General features: G+C 44.8%; 1 protein-coding gene across 3 annotated transcripts in view; it reads right to left on the bottom strand.

Moving 5' to 3' along the window:
- LOC311110573 (tetratricopeptide repeat protein 7A-like) overlaps nt 1-27,659 on the bottom strand; it is a 45,326-nt gene extending 17,667 nt beyond the window's left edge. For all 3 annotated transcript variants that reach the window (XR_014610707.1, XM_084153082.1, XM_084153083.1), the window contains exons 1-18: nt 27,473-27,659; nt 22,730-22,893; nt 22,354-22,522; nt 19,696-19,826; nt 19,471-19,595; nt 19,006-19,084; nt 18,646-18,815; nt 17,609-17,672; nt 17,113-17,250; nt 11,558-11,641; nt 10,813-10,917; nt 9,299-9,416; nt 8,863-8,920; nt 8,655-8,727; nt 8,368-8,528; nt 3,129-3,245; nt 2,445-2,551; nt 346-480 (exon numbers count right to left, since the gene is read on the bottom strand). Coding sequence is in view for 2 of the 3 variants with exons in the window: in XM_084153082.1 (XP_084009208.1) it covers nt 346-480; nt 2,445-2,551; nt 3,129-3,245; nt 8,368-8,528; nt 8,655-8,727; nt 8,863-8,920; nt 9,299-9,416; nt 10,813-10,917; nt 11,558-11,641; nt 17,113-17,250; nt 17,609-17,672; nt 18,646-18,815; nt 19,006-19,084; nt 19,471-19,595; nt 19,696-19,826; nt 22,354-22,522; nt 22,730-22,893; nt 27,473-27,605 (2,131 nt within the window). In the remaining variant the exon portion in view is untranslated. The remainder of the gene's footprint in view (nt 1-345; nt 481-2,444; nt 2,552-3,128; nt 3,246-8,367; nt 8,529-8,654; nt 8,728-8,862; nt 8,921-9,298; nt 9,417-10,812; nt 10,918-11,557; nt 11,642-17,112; nt 17,251-17,608; nt 17,673-18,645; nt 18,816-19,005; nt 19,085-19,470; nt 19,596-19,695; nt 19,827-22,353; nt 22,523-22,729; nt 22,894-27,472) is intronic.
- Nucleotides 27,660-28,000: the final 341 nt, after the last annotated feature.

Raw genomic sequence — 28,000 nt, forward strand, 5'->3', positions numbered from 1 at the left:
ATAACCTTTGCTTAAAATCCAACACAGTGGACTCAACCCTAACTCATCCATTGTTATAATGGTGGCCTTTCTCTCTGCTCAGTTCACAACTATAGGGTAGGATACACACCCCTGCCCTCTAGCTAACTCCAGTGGAGTGCACTCTCCCTCCCTCCTCTAGATACAACTCCAATGGAGTGTCCACTAGTACCTCCAGCACTAGAATGTACACTCCAGTGGTAGAGTCTACACTCCCACCTGTAGCTAATTTCAGTGGGTAAGAAGCACACACTTGTCCTAGCTGACTCCAGTGTACACTAGAGTGTAGTAGACTAGATAGTAGTGTAGTCTCCCTCCCTCCTGTACCTGCTTGCAGCCAGATGCGCTCCAGGGTGGTCCAGATGTAGGCGGGACCCTGTTTGTGGGCGGAGCTGATGGCTGACACCTCTGACATGGCCTGCTCCAGACGAGACGCAGCGAGGGACGGACCACTCTGAGAACCTGACCCAGCGAGAGTTGATAGTCAGCACACGTACAACATTATACACTACCAGACACAATAAACCTGATCCAGGAAGAATTTATACTCAGTCAGTACACATACACACAGAGCCTGATCCAGGAAAAGTGGAGACTCAGCACACATACAGAAAATATGAATGATGATATGATATGATATATAGTACCAGTCAAAAGTTGACACGCCTACTCATTCAAGGGTTTTTCTTTATTTTTTACTATCTTCTACATTGTAGAGCAGTGAAGACATCAAAACTATGAAATAACACATATGGAATCATGTAGTAATTTAAAAAAAAGTGTTAAAAAAATCAAAATATATTTTATATTTGAGCTTCTTCAAATAGCCAACCTTTATGACAGCTTTGCACACTCTTGGCATTCTCTCAACCAGCTTCACCTGGAATTATTTTCCAAAAGTCTTGAAGGAGTTCCCACATATGCTGAGCACTTGTTGGCTGCTTTTCCTTCACTCTGCCGTCCGACTCAACCCAAACCATCTCAATTGGGTTGAGGTCGGGGGATTGTGGAGGCCAGGTCATCTGATGCAGCACTCTCCTTCTTGGTAAAATAGCCCATACACAGCCTGGAGGTGTGTTGGGTCATTGTCCTGTTGAAAAACAAATAATAGTCCCACTAAGCCCAAACCAGATGGGATGGCGTATTGCTGCAGAATGCTGTGGTAGCCATGCTGGTTAAGTGTGCCATGAATTTTAAATAAATCACAGACAGTTTCACCAGCAAAGCACCCCCACACCATAACACCTCCTCCATGCTTTACGGTGGGAAATACACATGCGGAGATCATCCGTTCACCAACACCGCGTCTCACAAAGACACGGCGGTTGGAACCAAACATCTCCAATTTGGACTCCAGACCAAAGGACACATTTCCACCGGTCTAATGTCCATTGCTCGTGTTTCTTGGCCCAAGCAGGTCTCTTCTTATTATTGGTGTCCTTTAGTAGGGGTTTCTTTGCAGCAATTCGACCACGAAGGCCTGATTCACACAGTCCCCTCTGAACAGTTGATGATGAGATGTGTCTGTGACTTGAACTCTGTGAAGCATTTATTTGGGTTGCAATTTCTGAGGCTGGTAACTCTAATGAACATATCCTCTGCAGCAGAGGTAACTCTGGGTCTTCCATTCCTGTGGCGGTCCTTATGAGAGCCAGTTTCATCATAGCACTTGATGTTTTTTGCGACTGCACTTGAAGAAACTTCCAAAGTTCTTGAAATGTTCAGTGTTGCCTGACCTTCATGTCTTAAAGTAATGATGGACTGTCGTTTCTCTTTGCTTATTTGAGCTGTTCTTGCCATAATATGGACTTGGTCTTTTACGAAATAGGGCTATCTTCTCTATACCCCCCCTACCTTGTCACAACACAACTGATTGGCTCAAACGCATTAAGGAAAGAAATTCCACAAATTAACTTTTAAGAAGGCACACCTGTTAATTGAAATGCATTCTAGGTGACTACCTCATGAAGCTGGTTGAGAGAATGCCAAGAGTGTGCAAAGCTGTCATAAAGGCAAAGGGTGGCTATTCGAAGTATCTCAAATATAAAATATATTTTGATTTGTTTAACACTTATTTGGTTACTATATGATTCCATATGTGTTATTTCATAGTTTTGATGTCTTCACTATTATTCTACAATGTAGAAAATAGTAAAAAATAAAGAAAAACCCTTTAATGAGTAGGTGTGTCCAAACTTTTGACTAGTAGTGTATGTATCCTCATACACACTCAATCAGGTCCGGGAACAGTTCTCATTCTCAATCAGTACACATACACGAAAAACCCTAATTTATAAACAGCAGATCATATTTTGTAAAGATACAAATACTGGTCTCTCTTGCAAAATAGCTTTATTCTTATCTCAAAGAGACAACGTTAAATAAACATCAATACACTCCCAAGAGGCTGTGTCCAGTATACACACCAGTCTCAGTGTCCTGGAAGTCTGGCAGGTTGAGGTGGAGGCGGCTGGGTTTGCGGCTGAGTGGAAGTGGCTCTGGTGGGTGGATACTGCTGCTGTCATCCCCCTCACTGCAACACCACATGACAGCTAATCAATACACAGCATCTTATAAAGCTCCCACTGAACACACAGCAGCAGCCATTATACTGACATGCACCCATAGTGCAGTAGACACACACACTCACATGCACACACAGTCACTCATGCATGCATGTACAAACACACACCCACCCACACAATCACATTATACACTAGGGCTGGGACAATACCAGTATCACAATATTTTTTCCATGCCAAAAATTTAAAACACAAAGCACACCGAACTCTTTGGTCCTTTAAAAACCTGCTGTGTGTAAAATATTGTGTGCTGTAGCTTGGAAAATAAATAAATGTGACTCTGGATGACAACATAATGATGTTTGATTCCGACATTAGGGCTGTTTTCCTAATGAAGTTAAATCCGCTTCGGGTTTGTTTCCTTGCCACGATACTAACGAGCATTACGATACTGGTATCGTCCCTATTATACACACAAGACACAGACACCCACACACATGCCAGCATGGAATGGACGCACCCACATGTAACAAACACAATATCTACACAAATAGAGAGACAGACTGGCAGGCAGAATCATTCACATACCTGGTGCGTGTGAAGTCATAGCGCCTCTGCCATAGATGCAGCATGTCTTCGCAGGTCTGGAGTGCTACCCCCGGCCCATACAGAGCCTCCTCCAGCTTCACCTTAGTGAACAGCAGGCTGAGTGACAAGGAGCACATTAACAAATTAGCACTTAACACATTGATACACACATTCGTATGCTGTACCATACACTCAACCAGGGGTTGGAACCAACATTATTTTCCAATCGTTTTGTTCTGAACAGAACTATCATTTTTTTCGTTTCGTTCCACTGTTCCGACCAGCAAAATAAAGTTCTGAACCAAAAAAAACTACTGGTTTATATCGTTCCTTTCTGTTCCTTTTTAAACTTAAATACATAAATACATTTTTTACATTTAGCTCAACATTCAATTACTTCACCAATCAGTGCGGATAGAGCAGCTTGCTATGGAGCGAGCAAGCAATAGTTGTTTACATGCGCGATGGACAGACAAGGCTTGGCTTGAAACGCTGGGCATCTTGTTATGACATGCATTATCTGAATTAGGCCCACAGAATTATATCTACGGAGGACCGGCTTCTATGGAGGAACTTTGAATGTCTCTGAACTTCAGAGATTTGGCTTAACGTTGGACCAGAGCTAGCAAGCTAGCTAACAAGCTTGTGTGTGCAGAGCAGCACCAGAATAAAAAATAGTCTTACCTTTTTGTAGTTAATAAATCCAATGTGAAACGTGATAACTATAGTATCTGTAACTAGCATTGAAAAAATGTATCCATGCATTCTTCTCTAATTAAAAATCTCTCCCTAATTTCTGAATCACGCTTGTAACGTCAGTAGGCTAGCCTAAGCTTTGGAAGGATGAGGGGCAGGTTGCCTACACACACACACACTGGCAAAGATTTCCAGCTGGCAGTCAGACACTGGAATACGTTTCTGAGTGACAGAGTGAGGGCTTTGCATAAACGGCTTGTTGCGTTTTTTTGTGGGACTGAAATAAAATGCCCCGAATGTAAAATAACGTCATTAACCGGTTCGCTTGCTTTTAAAATAACAGTTCTGTTCCGGAACAGTTATTTTCTGGTTTTCAGTTCTAATTCCTGAACCGGTTCGAACCCCTGCGCTCAACACATCAGCAAACACACACAACCACCCCACAACATGTTGACACAACATTGCTGTGCTTGCTAGGTCAGCACATACTGTTGACACATCAACCAGGACTTGATAATACTATCATATAGGATAATCATGTTTATCAATGTATATTTATAGAGCTTTGGTCCTCTGTTTCCCAACAGATGGGTGAGGAGGAAGACTTGTTTCAATGGCCAATGTCCACCAATAGACAAATAGACTGGACAAATACAGATGGCTACACACACGCGCAGTGGAGGCTAGTCATCTGCTCTGTGTGTGATAGAGGGAGAGAGGTTGAGTATGTCATGGGAAAAGAAAGAGAGAGGGACAGAGAGAGAGTCAGAGTCCTCATTCACCCGTGTGACACCTGTCTGCCTCTGCTTGCTGTCTTTCTGCTTGCCTAACTGCCTGCCTGTCTCCCTGTCTACCTCTCTGGCTATCTGCCTGCCTGCCTGCTCCCCCAACTGAAACCTCTTCCAATTATTCCTCCCTCTCCTCATCTCTGGCTGCCAGACACCACTAGCGATCAATAGCGCAGCGAGACGGCCTTCGTCAGGGGAAAAACTACCGGTGAAATGTGGCTTGTTACTGGCTCACGGGTGGGCGGATGGGCTGGGGGGATGGAGGAAGGGATGGGGGGATGGAGGGAGGGAGGAGAGATGACTACTGGATCATCTGACATGAGGATGACAACTGCTGCTGAGGGACGTGATGTTAAGGATACGCCTGTCAGCGGGGCCAGTTGGGGCTGAGGGTTTCCCATTAGCCCCAGTGCCGAGCAGCGTTTAGTAGAGGAGTGATATGCCGTGTGTTAGTGGCTTCCTCCTGGGTGTGTGTGTGCAAGCACTCACACACACACTGTAACATCCTGCAAGATGAATGCAGAATCAAAGGCTGGGATTAATCATTATCTTTAGAACAAACTGTGAGTCTCTCTCTCTCTCTCTCTCTCTCTCTCTCTCTCTCTCTCTCTCTCTCTCTCTCTCCTCTCTCTCTCTCTCTCTCTCTCTCTCTCTCTCTCTCTCTCTCTCTCTCTCTCTCTCTCTCTTCTCTCTCTCTCTCTCTCTCTCTCTCTCTCTCTCTCTCTCTCTCTCTCTCTTCTCTCTCTCTCTCTCTCTCTCTCTCTCTCTCTCTCTCTCTCTCTCTCTCTCTCTTCTCTCTCTCTCTCTCTCTCTCTCTCTCTCTCTCTCTCTCTCTCTCTCTCTCTCTCTCTCTCTCTCTCTCTCTCTCTCTCTCTCTCTCTCTCCTCTCTCTCTCTACAGCCTCCTCAGTTCTCTTACTGTGCGAGATGAATTCCATTTTGATTGGAAATGCACGCCTGTTTACTAGCTGATAAAAATTTCAAATATAGACAGAAAGATTAAAAACATACTGGGGAAAGAGAGCTAAAAAGACAGTAATGTTTCCCACCATTAAAGAATGCAACAGGTTATTACTGCATTTTAAGGTAAAAGCTCAATGAAACATCTCAAATATAAGAAATATGTCTACACATTTCAACTGTTCACCCAATTGCTGTCTGCTATTAAGATATTTACTGTAGCACCATGTGGCTTGAATAGACGTTTGTGTTTAAACGCTACCTACAGACGTGGAGTACGAGACGAGAGAAATGAATCGAGATCTGCATGTTTACAGTATAGTAATAAGTGTATACGCGCATATTTTTTTTAATGTACATGTATCTTAGTGTAAATGCTGTCTATTAGGAGAAAAAGAAAGACGGAAAGTGAGAGATAAACCACAAGGATTCAGTGTCTGTGCTGCAGTGGTGTAGAGATCCTATGACTAGCGTCACCTTGCATGCACACGTGTGCACAAACCCTCACACAACCTATTCAAACCAAATCATCTTCCGCATAAATTCTACACACATACAGTGCATTCGGAAAGTATTCAGACCCCTTCACTTTTTTGACATTTTGTTAAGCGAAAACAGGTTTTTAAAATGTTTTGCAAAAGTATTCAGACCCTTTGCTATGAGACTCTAAATTGAGCTCAGGTGCATCCTGTTTCCATTGATCATCCTTGAGATGTTTCTACAACTTGATTGGAGTCCACCTGTGGTAAATTCAATTGATTTTACATGATTTGGAAAGGCACACACCTGTCTATATTAGGTCCCACAGTTGACAGTGCATGTCAGAGCAAAAACCAAGCCATGAGGTCGAAGGAATTGTCCGTAGAGCTCTGAGACAGGATTGTGTCGAGGCACAGATCTGGGGAAGGGTACCAAAATATTTCTGCAGCATTGAAGGTCCCAAGAACACAGTGGCCTCCATCATTCTTAAATGGAAGAAGTTTAGAACCACCAAGACTCTTCCTAGAGCTGGCCGCCCGGCCAAACTGAGTAATCAGGGGAGAAGGGCCTTGGTCAGGGAGGTCACAAAGAACCCGATGGTCACTCTGACAGAGCTCCAGAGTTCCTCTGTGGAGATGGGAGAACCATCCCTACGGTGAAGCATGGTGGTAGCAGCATCATGCTGTGGGGATGTTTTTCAGCGGCAGGGACTGTGAGACTAGTCAGGATCGAGGGAAAGATTAACAGAGCAAAGTACTGAGAGATCCTTGATGAAAACCTGCTCCAGAGCACTCAGGACCTCATACTGGGGCGAAGGTTCACCTTCCAACAGGACAACAACCCTAAGCACACAGCCAAGACAACGCAGGAGTGGCTTCGGGACAAGACTCTGAATGTCCTTGAGTGGCCCAGCCAGAGTCCGGACTAGAACCCGATCCAACATCTCTGGAGAGACCTGAAAATAGCTGTGCAGAGACGCTCCCCATCCAACCTGACAGAGCTTGAGAGGATCTGCAGAGAAGAATGGGAGAAACTCAAATACAGGTGTGCCAAGCTTGTAGCGTCATACCTAAGAAGACTTGAGACTGTAATCGCTGCCAAAGGTGCTTCAACAAAGTACTGAGTAAAGGGTCTGAATACTTGTGTAAATGTTATATTTCATTTTATTTATATTTGATAAATTTGCACCCCAAAAAATAACACATTTGCTTTGTCATTACGAGGTATTGAGTGTAGATTGATGAGGAAAAACAACAATTTAATCAATTTTAGAATAAGGCTGTAACGTAACAAAATGTGGAAAAAGTCATGGGGTCTGAATACTTTCCGAACACACTGTATGTGTGCCTGCCTGGGCTGAAAATACCCATTCTTTCTTTCTCCATAACAACTGAGTGGAACAACAACTGATGTTGACTGCTCCCTCCGCCGATATGACCTCATGGTTACCGGGGTGATGGGCATTCCTGGCGCAGGGAGTGCTGTGATTGGCTGAGCCTGGCAAAGAGCTCTTAAATGGGTCAATGTGGTCAAGTGTCTCTATGGAGAAGGTGTGTGTGTGTGTGTGTGTGTGTATGTGTGCATATGTATATGAGGGAGAGAGATAGCTACAATATACGCTTTAGTTATACAGTATACAGCCACAAATACGGTATAAATGCAACCATGTTTGATTCTCTCTGTCCTTCTCTGACTCCACTTCTCTCTTTAGTTCCCTGTCTCTATATCCCACTCATGTATCACTTATCTATTTTCGCTGTGCCCCTCTCTGCCTCTTCTTGAGACCATAGAGACCAACACTGACCCCAAATGGTTGTGCTATGAAGAACACGTATTAGATAATTATTGCAGAGGCTCGGGTGAGGTGGCACTGCAACATAATATAAATGGCATGTGGATATCAAATATCCATATTCTTCTAATAGCAAGGCAACACTGAGGCACGGGTCAATTGCATGGCAACTTATGAGCATAATGCAGTGTGTCTGTGTATGTTCATCACTGCATAATGTTTTCTGCTTCTCAAACAGAGAGGGAGTACTGCAACACCAACCTACATGGTAAAGTCAGGGTCAGTGCGGCAGCGTGAAAAGGGTAAGGGTGGGTGAGGGTAGTCTCCACAGCGCAGTGCAGATGCCCACGTCTAAATAAAGCCTTCAGTGTGTGTGTCACCCTATCCCCACAGAAAGGTCTGGGGCTGGGCCTCCAGAGCACCCATGATGGGTGACACACACCGGAGCTAGTCTCACTCACACACCCATACCCACATCCACATACAGACACAGACACATAATACAGGAGAGAGTGGGGTCCTACTTGAAGCTCTCGGGGTGTTGACTGAGGGCTAGTGTGAGGGTTTCGAGGGCGTGTTGGTGGTGTTTCTGGGCGCTGAGCAGCAGGGTCAGCAGGTGGAGGGAGTGCAGGTCGTCCCCATGTAGAGACAGAGCCACCTGCAGGGGATCCATGGCAGCTGCCACCTGCACACACACACACACACACCTACAGTGAAGAAAATAAACCCAAGGACTAGAGAGGCATAAGATCCAAGATGGAGAACCACTAAGAGGAGCCGTAATGGTGCGTGCGTGCGTGTGCTGACTGACCTGCCGTACAAGAGCCAGCTGGAGCGACAGGTAGAGGGCGATCTTAGCATCATTGGGGTCCAGTGCATAGGCTCTGCAGAAGAGAGAAGTCACACTCACTGACAATGCAGAATAACACACAAACTGTAGTGCATGCTAACTATAGAAACAAACACACAGGTTAAGACCAACCTAGACTGACAGAGAGAGGTTGGCAGTTGGTACATACTTTTGCACATTTTGCAGTGCTCGTCTGTTGAACCCATCCCGCTCAGCTTTCAGAGTGGCTAGAGAGAGATTAGGTACAGAGGGACATATCAATTTGTGGAAAACAAGACATTTTGGGCGACATTTTCATTGTAGAATATAATGAGGTTTACGGTATCTTTCGCACAGTTCTACGGTCTTTTGCACCATTAATTATTTTCACGTCACCCTTTGTGAGTAACACCTCATATTCATCCATACACAATTCACCTCTGAATTAGATACTGCATAAGTGATGGGGAAGGGAAATTAGGAAGGAAAACTATGGATTTTATCAGGACAAGTGAGGTGTAGTGGGTTCTGTAAGTGCCGGTTTCTCACTGTATCTGGAGAAGGGACACTGTTTGTTACAAGAAACGAATCCTGCCTCTATAGCAGCTCATAGTGGTGTCTCTTACCGTCAGAGGCCTGCAGACTGCAGCAAAGCCCCACAGTCAGGTACGCACGCGGCAAAAACTCTGCAGCCTCCTCTCCCATGGACACCACACTCTGAGACAGGGCCTCTGCCTCCTCCAGCTATCACACACAGAGATAACAGTCAGATGCGGTATGGGTCCCTAGAAGTACAGTGTATAGTCTGCTGAAGTACTTCATATGTAACCTTGTGAGGTCAGCTGTGAGCTCAAGTGTTTAAAGGCATGTTCAGTTTGTTCCGTTTGTCTTGTTTAGTGAGCTTTTGTATTTGAATAGTATAGAGAGTTTGTATCTGAAGGGCTGTATCGTAGGCAGAATGACATTGTGGGAAAAGGCAGTGTGTGGTTAGTGTGAGGAGGACTGTAGATTCAGGTGAAGAACAGCGCACTATAGAGTCCCCCCTCAAACAGCGCCAGACTGCAGTCAGTGTAGCTGAGCTGGGCTGAGCTGGGCTGAGCTAAAAGTGTGTCACTCAGTGTAAGCTACGGGGAGGGGTCGGTGACAGGTCTTTGAAACGGTGCCATCAGAACAGCAGGACAGCTGCTTAGACGACCCCCCCTCTCCTCTCTTACTCCTGTACCATAAGCCCTTCACTCTCTCTTTCTATCTCTCCCCTTCCTCATCCTCCTCCTCCTCTCTCTCTATCCCTCTCTTTCTCAGAATACGGATGCTATCAACAAAGTTCCATACAATATTATTATGTTCCATCCATGAATCTTAGAGAATAAATTAGAGCTGTCCTGTTGTTGATACAGGAGGGGGTAGTTTCTAAAACATTTTAGAAAAAGGTTCAGTGCCATTATCCTCGCAGGGTGAGCTATTGAAAGGTACTTAAAATAGGGGTGTCAATAATTTTGAACTCTACCTTTTTGTGGAAAAATAATAATAATACCTGTTAAACAAAATAATAATTATATCATTATAAAAGCATAACATTTCCCAATTTTTTTGAGCATACAATGTAGCTCAGTATTTTGATTATTTATTTTATAGTCATTTTTGCTCATCTTTATTATGTATATATTGATCACTCCACTCCTACCAACTAGGAGTCAAAGTTCCTGGAATCACTCTAGTCCCATAGTCCCAGACTCCCAGATTTTACAGCGCAAATGTGTGGTTCCATGGTCGGTTATTGGGTCCAGATGTATTGTCATTCGTTGCTCTATGGTCCCATAGTGTCTTATTGTGATTAAGGCTATAAGCCCCTTAGTCTCTCTAGACACCCCTGATCTCTAGCTCCTCTGTTGCTCTGACAGATGTGCCATGCCATCATGTGTCTCCTAATCCTACACTACCCCCCTCCTGGATCAACAGGACAGGCAGCACTGGGCTGGCTACCACAGTGGTGGGGTGGGAGGGCGTTGTTAGTGTGGAGTGTTGTTGTGTAATAATGGGTGCAGCTATTCTGGATGGTGACCGACTTCCCGTATGGATGGTATACATGGTATGTAGTGTAAATGTATCGTGAAATAGAAAGAGTGTGTGTGTCATTCACCCAGTGCAGCTGGCCGATGCAGACTTTGGCGGCCAACATGGGCAGTGAGGGGTCCTCGGGCCTCATCCTGGCACACTCCTTGAGCACAGACACCGCGCCCACACCCTGTAAAACACACAGACACACACACACGGTTACTGACACATCGAGAAAAGACGTCACACACCCACAGACACTCACATATTCATGCTTACACACACACACACACACACACAATCTCATACTGTAGTGACAGACACAAACTAGTCTAGTGATAGAACAGGAGTATAGATCACACACACATTTACTATCCATATAGAGTAACACAGATACGGACTCATATAGCTCATTCATCAATGCACTACAAACACTCTCTATCACACACACACGTCTGGCTCTAAATAGAAGCGGATCGGACGACACTGAGGCGGCCCCCCATCCTTATAGTGAGCAGCCTATTTCCAGAGTTCTCCATTGATCTGCAGTGTCACCTCATCCTACATGCAGCCAGGCAAAGGAGAAGATCAATTATCCTGTTTCACTCGGAGGATTCCAGATCTGTGTCACACTACGCATCTCTCATTATCACCCAATAAGCGCTCACTCAGTCATTCCAATGCACACACAACCTCACAGCAACATTTAGAAGATGAGTGAGCCTATATGCTTGCAAGCAGGTAGTGGTGCCAGATTACAGTAGGATAGAGAGTGTGTGTGTGTGTGTGCATGATGGGGAATGTGTGAAAATATATGATGATGAGCTCACCTTCCCACATGCCATGAGAGACAAGCCCAACTGGTGCCAGAGGTGGAACTCATTAAACGAGAACTTCATGGCCCGCTCCAGACACTGGAGAACACATACATACGTGCATGCACACAGACACACACGCACGCACACACACAGATGCATTTTAGCTTGCAGAGCAGACATATCAACACACATTGTTGAATGATGAATGTTGAAATCTTGGATCCAAGATGGCGTAGCAGTGCGGTCGTGTTCTTTGTTGTGTGTCCGTGAAAATAGCCAGTTTTTTGTATTTTTGTATATATTTTTCGTACATATTTCCCTATCACACTTTTCATCCTTCTACTAAATATACTTTCCTGCAACCCGCCTCACTCAATGTGGAACGGATTCTATTATTTACTCACCTTTATCTAGAATCTCCAGTTGAAACTAGCTAGCCAGCTAACTAGCTACTTGCTATTAGCCTCCGTTAGCGGTTTTCACCCAGAACATCGGATTTTCTGCCGGAATAACTGAATCACTGGACCCTAACACCGGATCGCAACTAGCTAGCCGCAACCGAATGGATGTTGCTGTAGGCTAATTACCACTGCCCCCGAAGCAAGCACCAGTTAGCCTTGAGCCAGGCCCATATCCCGGCTATCTACCTCTTTGTCTACCGGACGGGAGTAGCCAGCTAACTAGCTACTTGCTATTAGCCACCGTTAGCGGTTTTCAACATTGTCCGTGGCCTGCACTACCTACCAGCCAGCTCTAGCCTGGACTATTATCGGCCAGTCTGCACTGTCTGCACAGCGCGTTATCGACCCAGAACATATTGGATTTTCTGCTGGAATCACTAAATCACTGGACCTTTAACACCTGATCATCGTAACTAGCTAGCTGCAACCAAATGAATGATGTTGTTGACTAATCAGCCTTGAGCTAGCCTCGAGTCAGGCACATCTCCCGGCTATCTACCTCTCTGTGAACCAGACGGGACCTCCTAGAATCGACACGGAGCCCCGCCGATCCATCACGACTGGTCTACCGACGTAATCGTCTGTGGTTTCAACAGGCTTCCCGTTGTGACGACCACGAAGATCCATCTGCTAGCCCCGGCCCGCTAGCACACGCAAACAACAGCCGGGCTTCCTGCTCGCTGTGCTTTAGCACCAATTCAAACTGCTCTCGGACTCACATATTGCTGTTCACTGGACCTTATGATCACTCAGCTGCACAGCTGATGCCTGCTGGACTGTTCCTTTACACAGTACCCTGTCCTGTTTGTCTGTTTAGCCTCAGCCCAAACTTTCATTGCCATTACCAGTTGTTGTCTTAGCTCTCTCTAATAACACCTGTGATTGCTTTATGCCTCTCTCCCATGTCAATATGCCTTGCCTATTGCTGTTCCAGTTAGTTATTTTTATACAATTTCAATATAGAACCCCAAGTAATTCTCAAACTGCCTCAAATAGCTCCTTTGTTCCACCCCCCATACACGCTGAGACCGGCTCAATCGGTGCCTCCAGTGATGCTATCTCTCTCATTGTTACCCAACGCTTAGGTTTACCTCCACTGTACTCATATCCTTCCATATCCTTGTCTGTACATAATGCCCTGAATCTATTCTACAACGCCCGGAAATCTGCCCCCTTTATTCTCTGTACCCAACGCTCTAGAAGACCAGTTCTTAAAGCCTTTAGCCGTATCCTTATTCTAGTCCTCCTCTGTTCCTCTGGTGATGTAGAGGCTAACCCAGGCCCTGCAGCCCCCAGTATCACTCCTACTCCCCAGGAGTTATCATTTGTTGACTTCTGTAACCGTAAAAGCCTTGGTTTTCTGTACGTTAACATCAGAAGCCTCCTTCCTAAGTTTGAGTTATTCACTGCGTTAGCACACTCCGCCAACCCTGATGTTCTAGCAGTGTCTGAATCCTAGCTTAGGAAGGCCACCAAAAATTCAGAAATGTCCATCCCCAACTACAACATTTTCCGTCTAGATAGAACTGCCAAAGGGGGTGGAGTTGCAATCTACTGTAAAGATAGCCTGCAGAGCTCTATCATACTATCCAGGTCTGTGCCCAAACAGTTTGAGCTCCTTCTTCTAAAAATCCACCTTTCCAGAAATAAGTCTCTCATTGTTGCCGCTTGCTACAGACCCCCCTCAGCCCCCAGATGTGCCCTGGACACCATATGTGAATTGATTGCCCCCCATCTATCCTCAGAGTTTGTACTGCTTGGTGACCTAAACTGGGATATGCTTAACACCCCGGCCATCCTACAATCCAAACTAGATGCCCTCAATCTCACACAAATTATCAAGGAACCTACCAGGTACAACCCTAAATCCGTAAACATGGGCACCCTCATAGATATCATCCTGACTAACTTACCCTCTAAATACACCTCCGCTGTCTTCAACCAGGATCTCAGCGATCACTGCCTTATTGCCTGCGTCCGTAACGGGTCCGCGGTCAAACGACCACCCCTCATCACTGTCAAACGCTCCCTAAAACACTTTAGCGAGCATGCCATCCTAATTGACCTGGCCCAGGTATCCTGGATGGATATCGATCTCATTCCGTCAGTAGAGGATGCCTGGTTGTTCTTTAAAAGTGCTTTCCTCTCAATCTTAAATAAGCATGCCCCATTCAAAAAATTCAGAACTAAGAACAGATATAGCCCCTTGTTCTCCTCAGACTTGACTGCTCTTGACCAGCACAAAAACATCCTGTGGCGTACTGCATTAGCATCGAATAGCCCCCGCGATATGCAATTTTTCAGGGAAGTTAGGAACCAATATACACAAGCAGTTAGGAAAGCAAAGGCTATCTTTTTCAAACAGAAATGTGCATCCTGTAGCACTAACTCCAAAAGGTTTTGGGACACTGTAAAGTCCATGGAGAATAAGAGCACCTCCTCCCAGCTGCACACTGCACTGAGGCTAGGAAACACTATCACCACAGATAAATCTACAATAATCGAGAATTTCAACAAGCATTTTGCTACGGCTGGCCATGCTTTCCACCTGGCTACCACTACCCCGGCCACCAGCTCTGCACCCTCCGCTGCAACTTGCCCATGCCCCCCCCCCCGCCCGCTTCTCCTTCACACATATTCAGACAGCTGATGTTCTGAAAGAGCTGCAAAATCTGGACCCCTACAAATCATCTGGGCTAGACAATCTGGACCCTTTCTTTCTAAAAAATAGCCGCCGAAATTGTCACAACCCCTATTACTAGCCTGTTCAACCTCTCTTTCGTAACGTCTGAGATCCCCAGAGATTGGAAAGCTGCCGTGTTCATCCCCCTCTTCAAAGGGGGTGACACTCTAGATCCAAACTGTTACAGACCTATATCCATCCTGCCCTGCCTTTCGAAAGTTTTTGAAAACCAAGTTAACAAACAGATCACCGACCATTTCGAATCTCACCGTACCTTCTCCGCTATGCAATCCGGTTTCCGAGCTGGTCATGGGTGCACCTCAGCCACGCTCAAGGTCCTAAATGATATTATAACCGCGATAGATAATAGACAGTACTGTGCAGCCGTCTTCATCGACCTGGCCAAGGCTTTCAGCTCTGTCAACCACCGCATTCTTATTGGCAGACGAAATAGCCTTGGTTTCTCAAATGACTGCCTCGCCTGGTTCACCAACTACTTCTCAGATATAGTTCAATGTGTCAAATCGGAGGGCCTGTTGTCTGGACCTATGGCAGTCTCTATGGGGGTGCCACAGGGTTCAATTCTTGGGCCGACTCTTTTCTCCGTGTATATCAATGATGTCGCTCTTGCTGCTGGTGACTCTCAGATCCACCTCTACGCAGACAACACCCTTTTGTATACATCTGGCCCTTCATTGGACACTGTGTTAACAAACCTCCAAACGAGCTTCAATGCCATACAACACTCCTTCCGTAGCCTCCAACTGCTCTTAAACACTAGTAAAACTAAATGCATGCTCTTCAATCGAACGCTGCTGGCACCCGCCCACCCGACTAGAATCACTACTCTCGACCGGTCTGACCTAGAGCATGTGGACAACTACAAACACCTAGGTGTCTGGTTAGACTGTAAACTCTCCTTCCAGACTCACATTAAGCATCTCCAATCCAAAGTTAAATCTAGAATCGGCTTCCTATTTCGCAACAAAGCCTCCTTCACTCATGCTGCCAAACATGCCCTCGTAAAACTGACTATCCTACCGATCCTTGACTTCGGCGATGTCATTTACAAAATAGCCTCCAACACTCTACTCAGCAAATTGGATGTAGTCTATCACAGAGCCATCCGTTTTGTCACCAAAGCCCCATATACTACCCACCACTGTGACCTGTACACTCTTGTTGGCTGGTCCTCACTACATATTCGTCGCCAAACCCACTGGCTCCAGGCCATCTATAAATCACTGCTAGGCAAATCTCCGCCTTATCTTAGCTCATTGGTCACCATAGCAACACCCACCCGTAGTATGCGCTCCAGCAGGTATATCTCCCTGGTCATCCCCAAAGCCAACACCTCCTTTGGCCGCCATTCCTTCCAGTTCTCTGCTGCCAATGACTGGAACAAACGGCAAAAATCTCTGAAGCTGGAGACTCTTATCTCCCTCACTAACTTTAAGCATCAGTTGTCAGAGCACCTTACCGATCACTGCACCTGTACACAGCCCTTCTGAAATTAGCCCACTCAACTACCTCATCCCCATATTGTTATTTATTTTGCTAATTTGCACCCCAGTATCTCTATTTGCACATCATCTCTTGCACATCTATCATTCCAGTGTTAATACAAATTGTAATTATTTTGCACTATGGCCTATTTATTGCCTTACCTCCATAACTTGCTACATTTGCACACACTGTATATATATTTTCTGTGGTATTTTTGACTTTATGTTTTGTTTTACCCCATATGTAACTCTGTGTTGTTGTGTTTATCGCACTGCTTTGCTTTATCTTGGCCAGGTCGCAGTTGTAAATGAGAACTTGTTCTCAACTGGCTTACCTGGTTAAATAAAAGGTGAAATAAATTAAAATTAAATTAAATAAAAATGAGGGTGAGGTTGAAGGTTGAGGGTTTGAGGTTTATTTAAAGAACTCTAACTAGCTGCCCACACCGTGACACCTATGAGAGGAATGATGTTAGCCAGGCAGAAAGACATAACCAGCGTCTATTGTTAGCTAGCCTAGTGGCACCCTGCATGGCCCCACACGTGAGAGGGTTCACCTGTTTGGCAGTGCTCACTCTCATTCACCTGGAGAAAAATGCTGCCAACCTGAATGTAAATAGAGAGAAGACTGGGTAAGCCAGAGAGACAGAGAGAGAATAAGTGAGAAAGAAAGAGAGAGAGAGAGAGAGAGAGAGAGAGAGAGAGAGAGAGAGAGAGAGAGAGAGAGAGAGAGAGAGAGAGAGAGAGAGAGAGAGAGAGAGAGAGAGAGAGAGCACCCAACTATGCTTGAAAGTATATGACACAACAAGGTCATTACAAAGTTGTCAGGCAAGTCTTTCCCTTCACACAGTGTAACTAGTTAGGTTGAAGTATCTCCTATCCTCCCTTTAGCCTCCAGTGTTTTCGAGGCAGGCTCACCTCGGACAGCATGGCATACTGCCCCCTCCTGGCCATGCCGATGCTCAGCAGGTCGTAGACAGAGGTGGCGTCCTGCAGACTGGTTTCCCGCACCTCCTTATGGTCCGGCGCTCGGCTGATGACTGCATCTCCGCTAGCCTATAGGGGGAGATTACAGATTTAGGATCAGATTCAACACAAGGCTGTTGCAATAGTAGGCCTATGAAGTGGCTTTTAATCTGCTGCTATCCTTTCCTTTCCCTGTATTGACGGGACAAGTGAAAGCTAGCCTTACACCTGTCAAGCTTTTTTGAGATCAATGTAGAATCTACATACATTGTAGATGAAGGAGAGGGCACAAAAATATCCCACAAGAATGTCCAATCAACAAATGTCAAAGTAAGCAAATACATTTCTGTAATATATATGGCCTCGGAGACAGGAAAAGTGTGTAAAAACAGAAAGAGAGAGGGGTGAGGGAGAGAGAGGGAGAGAGGGAGGGGGAGGGCTGTCTCACCATGGATTCTGTGATGAGCAGCAGGAGCACGGCCTCCTCAACCACGTCCTGGGGACAGAAGACACTGCGAGGAGACACAGGAGATAGGAGCAGGAAGTGACACGTCACACAACAGCCCCATACCGTGGCTAGATCACAGGGAGTGTCCTGTTTCTACTTCACCTGCTGGTGGTGTAAGACAACCCTCTGACCACCCTCACAGTATCACAGCACTCCGCTCTCTCGGGTGTCTCTCACATGCACGTGCACAAAATGTGTACGCACGAACATACACGCGTGTACACGTTTGCCACCTTCCTTGGTCCCTCTCTTTTCTCTGGCATGTTTTCCATTCCTCCCACCCATCACTTTCACCATCTCACTCTCTCTCTCCCTCCCTCTTATTCTATCTTGACTGCCCTCTGGCTGAGCCCCTGATGTACCGACTAAAGATATAATTACAAGACAATATCAAGGCACTTCTAAAGAAGTAACCCATGACAACGAATCGGGCGTACAACAACAGCACTTTATTTCCCTGAGTGCATTCTCCATTTCTGTTCTTGTGTTCTCACTCATGCATGTTGTTTGGGGTGCAGCATTTGATATCCTCTGAGGATAGCGCATACCAATAAGATATTATATTCGATATGGTGGAACAGCCAAAGGTAAGTCCCTGACAAAGCCTCTAAAGCTTGACAAAGGCAACATGAGTCCACAGAGCTCCTAGCCAATACGAGTCAGACTGTGGTGAGATCAAGTTATGTTCCATGTGTGGGTTTTGTATGACCAGAATAGTGGACGTCTGGACCTCTAGGGAGGTCTGTCTTATTGATGCTCTGGGACTATTTAAGCTCAACGGTTCAGTAGGGTCACACACAACTCACTGTAGGGGAACGTGAGCTGATCTCTCAAGCCAGTGCTAAAGCTAAATGATCAGGGGATTGAGTAATATCAGTGGATTAATGGAATTACACATGAATAGAAAAGAAAGAGAGGAGATAAAGTGAGGGAGAGAGAGAGAGGAAGGAAAAGAAGAAGAGAGGAGAGGTACAGACCTGTCAGTCCTGTAGCATTGAGGTGGTTTGGAAGAGGGGTACATGGCATCCTTTGGGCCGGCGTTCCCTTCTCTCTGCAGCCAGGCGGAGGGTGGGAGGGACATGGGGGCCCAGTAGCTGTCCTCACTCACCGAGCTCAGCAACACCTCAGCCAGCTTCCGTGCTGCAGCCTATGAGACACATTAATTAACATGCCATATGATGCCATAAAACATAACTAGGATATAACTAGGGCCAGGACAGTTTCCTGACTTAGTCAAGTCGCGTGGTCAGGAAAACCTCTAGGCCGTAAAGATAAAATACATATAGACAGTCAGTGACTCATCCTGCGAACTAGGTGAAAATGTGAGCCCTCCTCACCTTCCTGAAGCTCTGGGAGCCCCGAGACTCCACCACCCTGAGGACCCTGCGCAGCTGTTGGGCTCCCTGGGCCAGGTGACTGACAGACAGACAGACAAACAGACAGAAAGACAAGAAAGACATTCAGACAGAGACATGCAGACAGACAAACAGACGGACAGACAGACGGACAGACAGACAAACAGATGGACAGACAGACGGACAGGGTATTCAGTGTCTAGGGCCTTGTTAGTCAGTGCCAGCAGCACAGCATGCTGCTCCATCTATGTATAAATGAGTGGAGCACTGGAGCTAAATCGTGCCACTACAAGCAATGACTCTGTCCTATCTGAGGTGCAATACTGAAACCTACTGGTCAAAAACAAAAGTGCCACTTGCTGTTGCTGAAATCACAATGCACTGCTCCAGAGAGGAAGAGGCGAAGCCTCCACCATCTTTGACTGCTCTACTGGACCATTTACTCACCCCCTATGCAGCAGACACAGGTATGCACTCTGTAGCGCCGCCTGCTGGAAGAAGCCCAGGTCAATGTCCAGTGGTGGAGGGGCCAAACTAGTCTTAGCTGCTTTAGAACTAAGGGTGACCACCGTCTGCCAACACAACAGTAACAACTTCAGTTGGTAAACACATACACCAAGTAGTTTTGTGCTGCTTTGTATCATTGAATCATACAAAAACACACAGACACACCTTATCGAGCTCTTGCAGGTAAACGAGAGCGGTGTCGCAGGCCCTCAGGTAACAGGACAGACATTCCTCCTCTCTCTCAGACAGACGGAGACGGGAGGCAGCGGACACTGCCTGGTGGTCCAGGGACAGACCTGAGAGAGAGAGAGAGAGAGAGAGAGAGAGAGAGAGAGAGAGAGAGAGAGAGAGAGAGAGCGAGAACGGGGAGAGAGAGATACAGAGGGAGGGAGAAATAAATAAATAATATTTGGGTTTGGGGTTTTTTAATTTGACACTGAAAACAAATAGCACTGTAGCTTGTAGGAAGACGCCAGCTTGTTTAGTATGGAAAATGTATCATTTCGAGACAATGAGTGTATGGGAGGATGAGCTTGGGATAGATGGCTGGAGGGGGAATATGGTTATTGGTATAAATAAATAAATAAATAAATAAATAAATAAATAGAGTGAGAGGAGACCTCCAGGATTGCAGGGAGGACACGGCCAGACGACATCCTTAATCAAATAAGGAGCAGCTGCCAATAGACAAGACCTCATCTAACAAATATTCCTATCTCATAACATTCCCAAAACAATATAATGGAAACCTTGGAAGGACGTTGAGAAACTATGCAATGTCAAACCCTTTACATAGTTGAGTGATTCCCATCAGATCTTCGCTTTCTTAAGGCTTGACTCTAGTATTATTCTACTAACATGACTTATAGTCCATTATGGTTTATTCAATGATAGACATCAACAAGGTTGCTTCATGAATTATTCCCTTCAATCTATGCAGCAGACACTGTGATGATGTCAAATGTGTCAATGGCCAGGAAGCAATGACTGTTTGAATGTAATGCATCTCATGATGATGATGAGTGATGCTTCTCGAACACAATTTTCCAGACATGGACCAGCAGTGTGTTGTGTGTGACAATAGACAATTCCCTCTGTTTCACTGTGTGTGTGCGTGTGCATGTGGAAACTCTGCCTAACAGAACTAACAGTTCCAGTCCAACTATATATAGTGGGTTCCCTAGAGACAGCTTTATTGCATTACTTAAGACTAAATTCTGAATAAGTTCTCATTTTCTTTGTAATCACTTCCCAGAGAGGTCTAAAACCAGGAACTGATTTGGGATGAAGAACAAACACACACAAAGACACACACATAACAATACCTTTGGCAAGTGAATCAATGTATAGCAATGTGTCAAGTCAAATTTCCTCCCTCATGTAAATTAACACGTGGTCAATGCTTCCTTTCTTTCACAGCCTAAAAGGAGAAAACTCACCAGACCGATTGTCGGTCTGTACAGTGGGGGGCCGTTCATTTGCCATTTGTTCGCTTGCTGACGGTTCGGTCTGTTATAGGGTCCACCTGCCGGCTGTTCAGAGGTGCTAAGTACTCTCAGCCGGCAGACACTTGACAATCTTACTGGTCAGTAAAGATTTCACTACATTCATATAAACATACCTGGGGTATTGAGGTACTGAGGTTTCCCAGGCACATTTCATTCTAATGATTGTATTCAGACAGCCTAGAAAGGGCGACTTCTAAACCCATACAAGGTTATAGTCATCACAGGCCTATAATAACTCCTACCATGGAGATTAGGAAATAGATCATTAAGTACATTTATGCACAGTGCTGTTCAACTTCAGTGTTTTTCAGGGAAACGTGCTAGTCTGCAGGCTTTGGCTGTCTCTTTGTCTAGTTCATCGGAGAGTGAGTAGTGCCAGTATGAAAATCATATTTGAGATCCATGTAATCATTACACTGTACAGATGGAGACTAAAACCAGAGGACACCTGATAGAAATCATCATCATTTGTAGCTCTGGGCTTGTATTTATAAAGCGTCTCATAGTAGGTGTGTTGATCTAGGATCAGTTTTGCTATTTAGATTATAATGAATGGACAGGGGGGGACCTGATCCTAGATCAGCACTCCTACTCAGATGCTTTATGAAAACTGGCCCTGGTCATTTGTTTACTTTGTGCATTGAATGTCCATCTTAGTATAGGTCAGGGATGGGCAACTGGCAGCCTGGCAGCCTGCGGGCCGCACAATTTTGAAGGCCCTCGGATCAATCCCCCCCCCCCAACTTACTGTTGCCCATGTCAGCTAAAAATGTTTTTGATTAGTAAGTTAGTCTAGTGGCCAGTTATCTAAACTTGTATTATAAAATGGGTGGTTCGAGCCCTGAATGCTGATTGGCTGACAGACGTGGTATATCAGACCGTATACCACGGGTATGACAAAACATTTATTTTTACTGATCAAATTTAAGTTGGTAACCAGTTTATAATAGCAATAAGGCACCCCTGGGTTTGTGGTATATGGTCAATATACCACGGCTAAGGGCTGTATCCAGGCACTCCGCGTTGCGTCGCGCTTAAGAACAGCCCTTAGCCGTGGTATATTGGCCATATACCACAAACCCTGAGGTGCCTTATTGCTTAAGAAATAATGACGAGTTCAGATTTTTTGTGGCCCCCACCCCCATCAAAGTTGCCCATCCCTGGTATAGGTCATATTCAGGTCAACATTTCAGGTAACACAGAATGTTTAGTCTGTCTGCAAAAAATTTTTTACATAACTAAATACCACACAGGTCAAACATTGTGTTTTCCATATTTCATTCCACCCAGTATTTGCTTATGAAAGGATTGGTACCTTTGATGACAAAGGCCTCTGCGAGCAGACGCAGGTGGTAGATGGGCTGCTCGTCCCCCGTCAGCTCGTCTATGCCCACCCTTGCACACATGCCCTGGGCGTCACGGTAATCGCCCTGGACATAGTGTATTTTGGCCATCAGAAGAAGAGCCTCGTTCAGGTGCCTGGGCTGTGTGGGGACAGACAGAGAGAGAGACACAACACGAAGGCTGTTACGAGAGACTAAGTGAAGGGTGACAGAGAAAACAGGTACATATATAAAGAATAGACTGATTGGAAACTTGGTGAGACAAGTTAACAAGATATAAAGCTAAGTAGAATAGGAGGAAGTAAGATGTAGAGGGAGGTGACACAGAGAGGAGATGCTCAGACTAACCCCCAGGCGCCCCCTGCTCAGGATGGAGTTGAGGTAGCCCTTGGACCGGGACAGTTTGGGCTGATTGATGTCCGTCAAAGGCGTAGCGTTGCGTAACAAACTCAGGTTGTCCTGTAGACTCTCCTCTAGCAGGGCCTCGGCCAATAACAGCGTCCCGTAGTCATCTGGAGGAGGGCACAGGGAAATAGGACAGAATTCAGAGTAGTGGAGGGGTAGGTGGGCTGAGTGCAGAGTGGGAGTCCAGGGTCAGGGGTCAGCTGCTTTGGGACACAAAATAAACCCAGCCCAGTCCATCATAGCATAATTTCCCACAAGCCCCAGAGAGAAGGGGGAAAAAACACCAGGGGCGCCTAAAACTGAAGTCACTGGATGGCAATAAAAGTCACTTGTTTACACATTCTGGATTAGAGCCTCCATGTTTGGTCCAGCTCTCACTTCTCTCACTCCTCTCCCGTCTCTGGTGGCGTGTTCTGACGCCAAGTCTGTGACTGGTGTTTATGTCCTGGCATCTCTGACATACTGTAGCGCATCATGCTTATGAGACTGTCCCAGTCAAGGTTTATCACTGAAAGGGAGGATAGGGGCTGGAGAATGTATAATGTGATGTACAGGGTTCGGGAGTAACAGATTACATGTACAAATATTGTAATCAGATTACAGATACTTTTGAAAAATGTGATGATTACTTCTTGGATTACTTTTAAATTCACAAAGGATGTTTGTGAAAAAATACATTGACACCTTTCTGTTTTCTCAATGACATTCAATTCAGCATTGAAAAAAAGCCACATTTTAAGTTTGTTCCACCTGAGCGGGTCTGACCACAAGTCAGACTACTATGATGACACACCAAATGCGTTTGATGGATAATTTTTGTCTTCTTCTAATGCCTCTTAAGGGGAAAGTAATCCAAAAGTAACGGGAAGTTATCAGATTATGTTACTGAGGTTGGGTGATCCAAAAGTTATGTTACTGATTACAATTTTGGACAGGTAACTAGTAACGGATTACATTTAGAAAGTAACCCACCCAACCCTGGTGATGTATATGTATATGGTGTCTAAACACATAAAACAAATAATTATGCTCTATAAAACATTAACTACAATATAACCGCAATGTGGCATGTTCATGTGGTGCATAACTTGTATGAATTCTTCAGGAGAATAACAAATCCTCTACAAGGCATCTGAATAAAAGCTACATTATTTTCAACACTGTTCTGATCCCAAAACTTCCTGGTCAGAGACTGATCACCCTTGTCTTGAATTGCAACAAATAGGGTCAGTGTTGTTACAAAATCAAGAATGACAAAACTGTGGGCAAACTGTCAACATCAAGACTGACTTTAACAGCAGACCAGCTAGGGATGACTTGAATTATACACACTCTAGCACAGGGGTGTCAAACGTCCGGCCCGCGGGCCGGATCAGGCCCGCAAACGGGTTTAATCCGGCCCGCGAGATGATTAAAAAAAAAAAAAAAAAATAATAAAAAAAAAATAATAATAATTTTGTAAAGTATAAAAATGCGCTGCAATTTTTCAATAAAATAAACTGCTGTTCCAATTGCGTCCACTGGATGGCGCAATAGCAATTGTGTTAAGCAAGCAAACTGTTTATACCGGGGCAGAGCAAGTAGGTCAAGCACGTGCAGCCAATGAGCTACTTTGTTTTACCCGCGATATTTATTACGGCTTCTACTTTTAACATTATGTGCTTTGGCACCCTCATTGCCCCAATATGTCTCTGTCAAAAAAGAGAAAAGTGGACGCAGAGTGCAGAGTGTTCCAAGAAAAATGGTCATCCTATTTATTCACGGAATTGAATGGGAAAGCTGTATGTTTGGTGTGTTCAGAGCATGTTGCAGTGCTGAAAGAATATAACCTTCGTCGCCACTATATGAGTCTTCATGCCGACAAATATGACAACTTTCAAGGACAGCGGAGATGAGAGAAGGTGAATGAACTGTTGGCGGGTCTGAAGAAACAGCAGTCTGTGTTTACTCACAGCCGAGACATCAGTGACGCTGCAGTGAAAGCTAGCTACCTCATTGCTAATGAAATCGCAGTGGCTTCAAAACCATTTAGTGAGGGTGAATTTGTAAAAACATGCATGATGAAGGCAGCGGAGATTGTGTGCCCTGAAAAGAGTCAGGCTTTTGTAAATATCAGCCTGACAAGAAACACAGTTGCAGACAGGATTTCCGATCTTTCAGTGGATTTGGACAGCCAGTTGAAGCAAAAAGTAAAGTCATTTATTGCGTTTTCGGTTGCAATTGATGAAAGCACGGACATTACAGATGTTGCACAACTGGCCATTTTCATCCGCGGAGTTGATGACACATTGACCGTCACCGAGGAGTTCGTGGAGTTGGTGCCGATGACAGATACAACGACAGCAGCTGATATTTTTACCGCACTCGTCGGCGCGCTGGACAGGGTCGGAGTGGACTGGTCCCGCGCTGTCAGCCTGGCTACAGATGGTGCGCCCTCAATGATCGGGAAAAAAAGCAGGCGTTGTGACAAAGTTCAGAGAGAAAGTGCAATCTGCAAATGGAGGACGTGATTTTTTGACTTTTCACTGTATTTTGCACCAGGAGGCTTTGTGTTGCAAGTCATTAAAGATGGATAACGTCATGAAGGTGGTCATCCAAACTGTTAATTTCATCCGATCCAGAAGCCTGAATCAACGTCAGTTTGACAGCCTTCTCAGAGAGAAAGACCACATCTATGGCCTGCCATACCACACTGAGGTAAGATGGTTAAGCCGAGGTGCTGAGGCGTTTCTTTGATTTACGAGAAGAAATTGAACAGTTCATGGAAGAAAAGGGCAAACCAGTGTTAGAATTCCATTCCGCAGAATGGATGCAGGACCTTGCATTTATGGTGGATGTTACAGAGCACCTGAATAACTTGAACAAACAGCTGCAAGGGCGCAACAAAGTTGTCACGCAGTATTATGACAGCATACGTTCTTTCAAGTTGAAGCTGTCATTGTGGGAGACGCAACTTGCCGGTGGTGATGCAGCTCACTTCCCCTGTCTGAAAAATGTGTGCGCGACCCAACATGTGGCAGACATGAAGCGGTTCAAAGATAAAATAACGGGACTGTTACGGGAGTTTGAGCAACGCTTTCAGTTTTTATGTTGATGTGCTATTGTTTTTAATTGATTTTATTTTATTTGTATATTTAACCTATTCTTGACTCTGTGGTTCTTGCACTTGTTTGGGGAACAGGATTTCATTATTTTTATCTACATTTCTGCCTGAGAAATGACACCCTGATATAGTTCTGTGATCTGTGAAACAGTTCTGTTAATCACTGAGGCATTGTGTGTTTGTGTGTTCTTTGTCCTCAGAACTTTCAAATAACTTGAGGTGTTTTATGATTAATAGTGATGTTGTGCTTTTGGACACTGTCCTCAGGCTCCAGCTTTATGTTTATATGTTTTTATGTTGATGTGCTATTGTTTTTAATTGATTTTATTTTATTTGTATATTTAACCTATTCTTGACTCTGTGGTTCTTGCACTTGTTTGGGGAACAGGATTTCATTATTTTTATCTACATTTCTGCCTGAGAAATGACACCCTGATATAGTTCTGTGATCTGTGAAACAGTTATGTTAATCACTGAGGCATTGTGTGTTTGTGTGTTCTTTTTCTTTAGAATTTTCAAATAAACTTGACGTGTTTTATGATTAATAGTGATGTTGTGCTTGTACTATTTTGGACACACTGTCCTCAGGCTCCAGCTTTATGTTGTATGTTGATCGTATTAAAACAAAGAAAACAATCTGAAGTTGTTGTTTTTAAGTTATATATACCATGATTTTTCCGGTCCGGCCCACTTGGGAATAGATTTTCCTCCATGTGGCCCCTGAGCTAAAATGAGTTTGACACCCCTGCTCTACAAGGCATCTGAATAAAAGCTACATTATTTTCAACACTGTCCTGATCCCAAAACTTCCTGGTCAGAGACTGATCACCCTTGTCTTGAATTGCAACAAATAGGGTCAGTGTTGTTACAAAATCAAGAATGACAAAACTGTGGGCAAACTGTCAACATCAAGACTGACTTTAACAGCAGACCAGCTAGGGATGACTTGAATTATACACACTCTAGCAGTTCTGTACACCTGCAGGCATGGTGAAAACAGTCTCAGGTGGGCAGTGGGCATTCCATCCGGCCGGTCAAATGACATTTAAGATTTGGTTATTGACACAATAACAGTGACACGCAGCAAAGTCGTGAGCCATGTCACCTTACCCCATGTTTACTTTAACCAGGTGAGGTGAGGGAAGTAACTACCTTTGGCTACCCACTTCAGACTGAGTACACAGTAGACTTGAGTATATAGTATACACACTGCACTCCTGGTGAATGTGCTTGAGTGGTGTGTTTTAATACATGCAAAATAATAATAAAAAAGGACAAATGGCAGTGATAGTGACAATCAGTTCATACATGTTCATTACAATATGATCTGTGTTTTAAACATTGTCCATTGAGAGGTGTAAGGTGATGATATAGTTGTTCGAACTGTAAGCTACTGCAGTTTGGGCATGCCTAAAGCTGTTAGTTTTCATTGTTTGCAGAGTAGGCACATGACATTGAGCTTACTTGCAGAGTACAAAGTCCAACTCATGCGGAACTATTGCCATCCCTGTATGGACATGTGACAAAAACTTACTCAGAAAAAAGAAACCTATACCAGATTCCAACAGGTAGTTATCACTCACCGTCTTCGTGAAATCGGGCGGCCACGAGTTGCTCTACGATAGAGGGTATCTTGTCCCACTGGCACTCTGCTCTGTATCGGTCGATCTCCGCTTCCAGACGGTATTGCGAGAAAGAGAGCCTGCTGGATGCCATGCCCGCTCTAGATCCCGATCTGTCACGGTGACCGTACTCCTCTGATACCCGGGAAGTAACTGCGGACTGACAAACAAATCATGAAAAAAGTGTCATGCCATCTATGAGCATGTGCGCTGCCCTACCGTCCCTCCTCATAAACATTTTGGGTGGACATGTCAAAATAATATGTAACCCCCATTTATTCTTAAATACCAATCAGTCAATGTGGACTAGCACAATGAAAAAAACAATGTTGTTAAAGAGTTGTATACAAACTCAGAGGTTTGCTGTAGGACAGGTGCTTCAGTTTGAGGATGAGATTGGGAGATTTGTGTACCCATTGTGTGAGGGCTTTAAAATATTTTGTAGATTCAGATTAGTTTATTTTTCATAATAACTATCTATTTATTTAA

This window comes from Coregonus lavaretus (genome assembly GCF_964263955.1).
Source record: "Coregonus lavaretus genome assembly, chromosome: 36".
Classification (NCBI taxonomy): Eukaryota; Metazoa; Chordata; class Actinopteri; order Salmoniformes; family Salmonidae; genus Coregonus; species Coregonus lavaretus.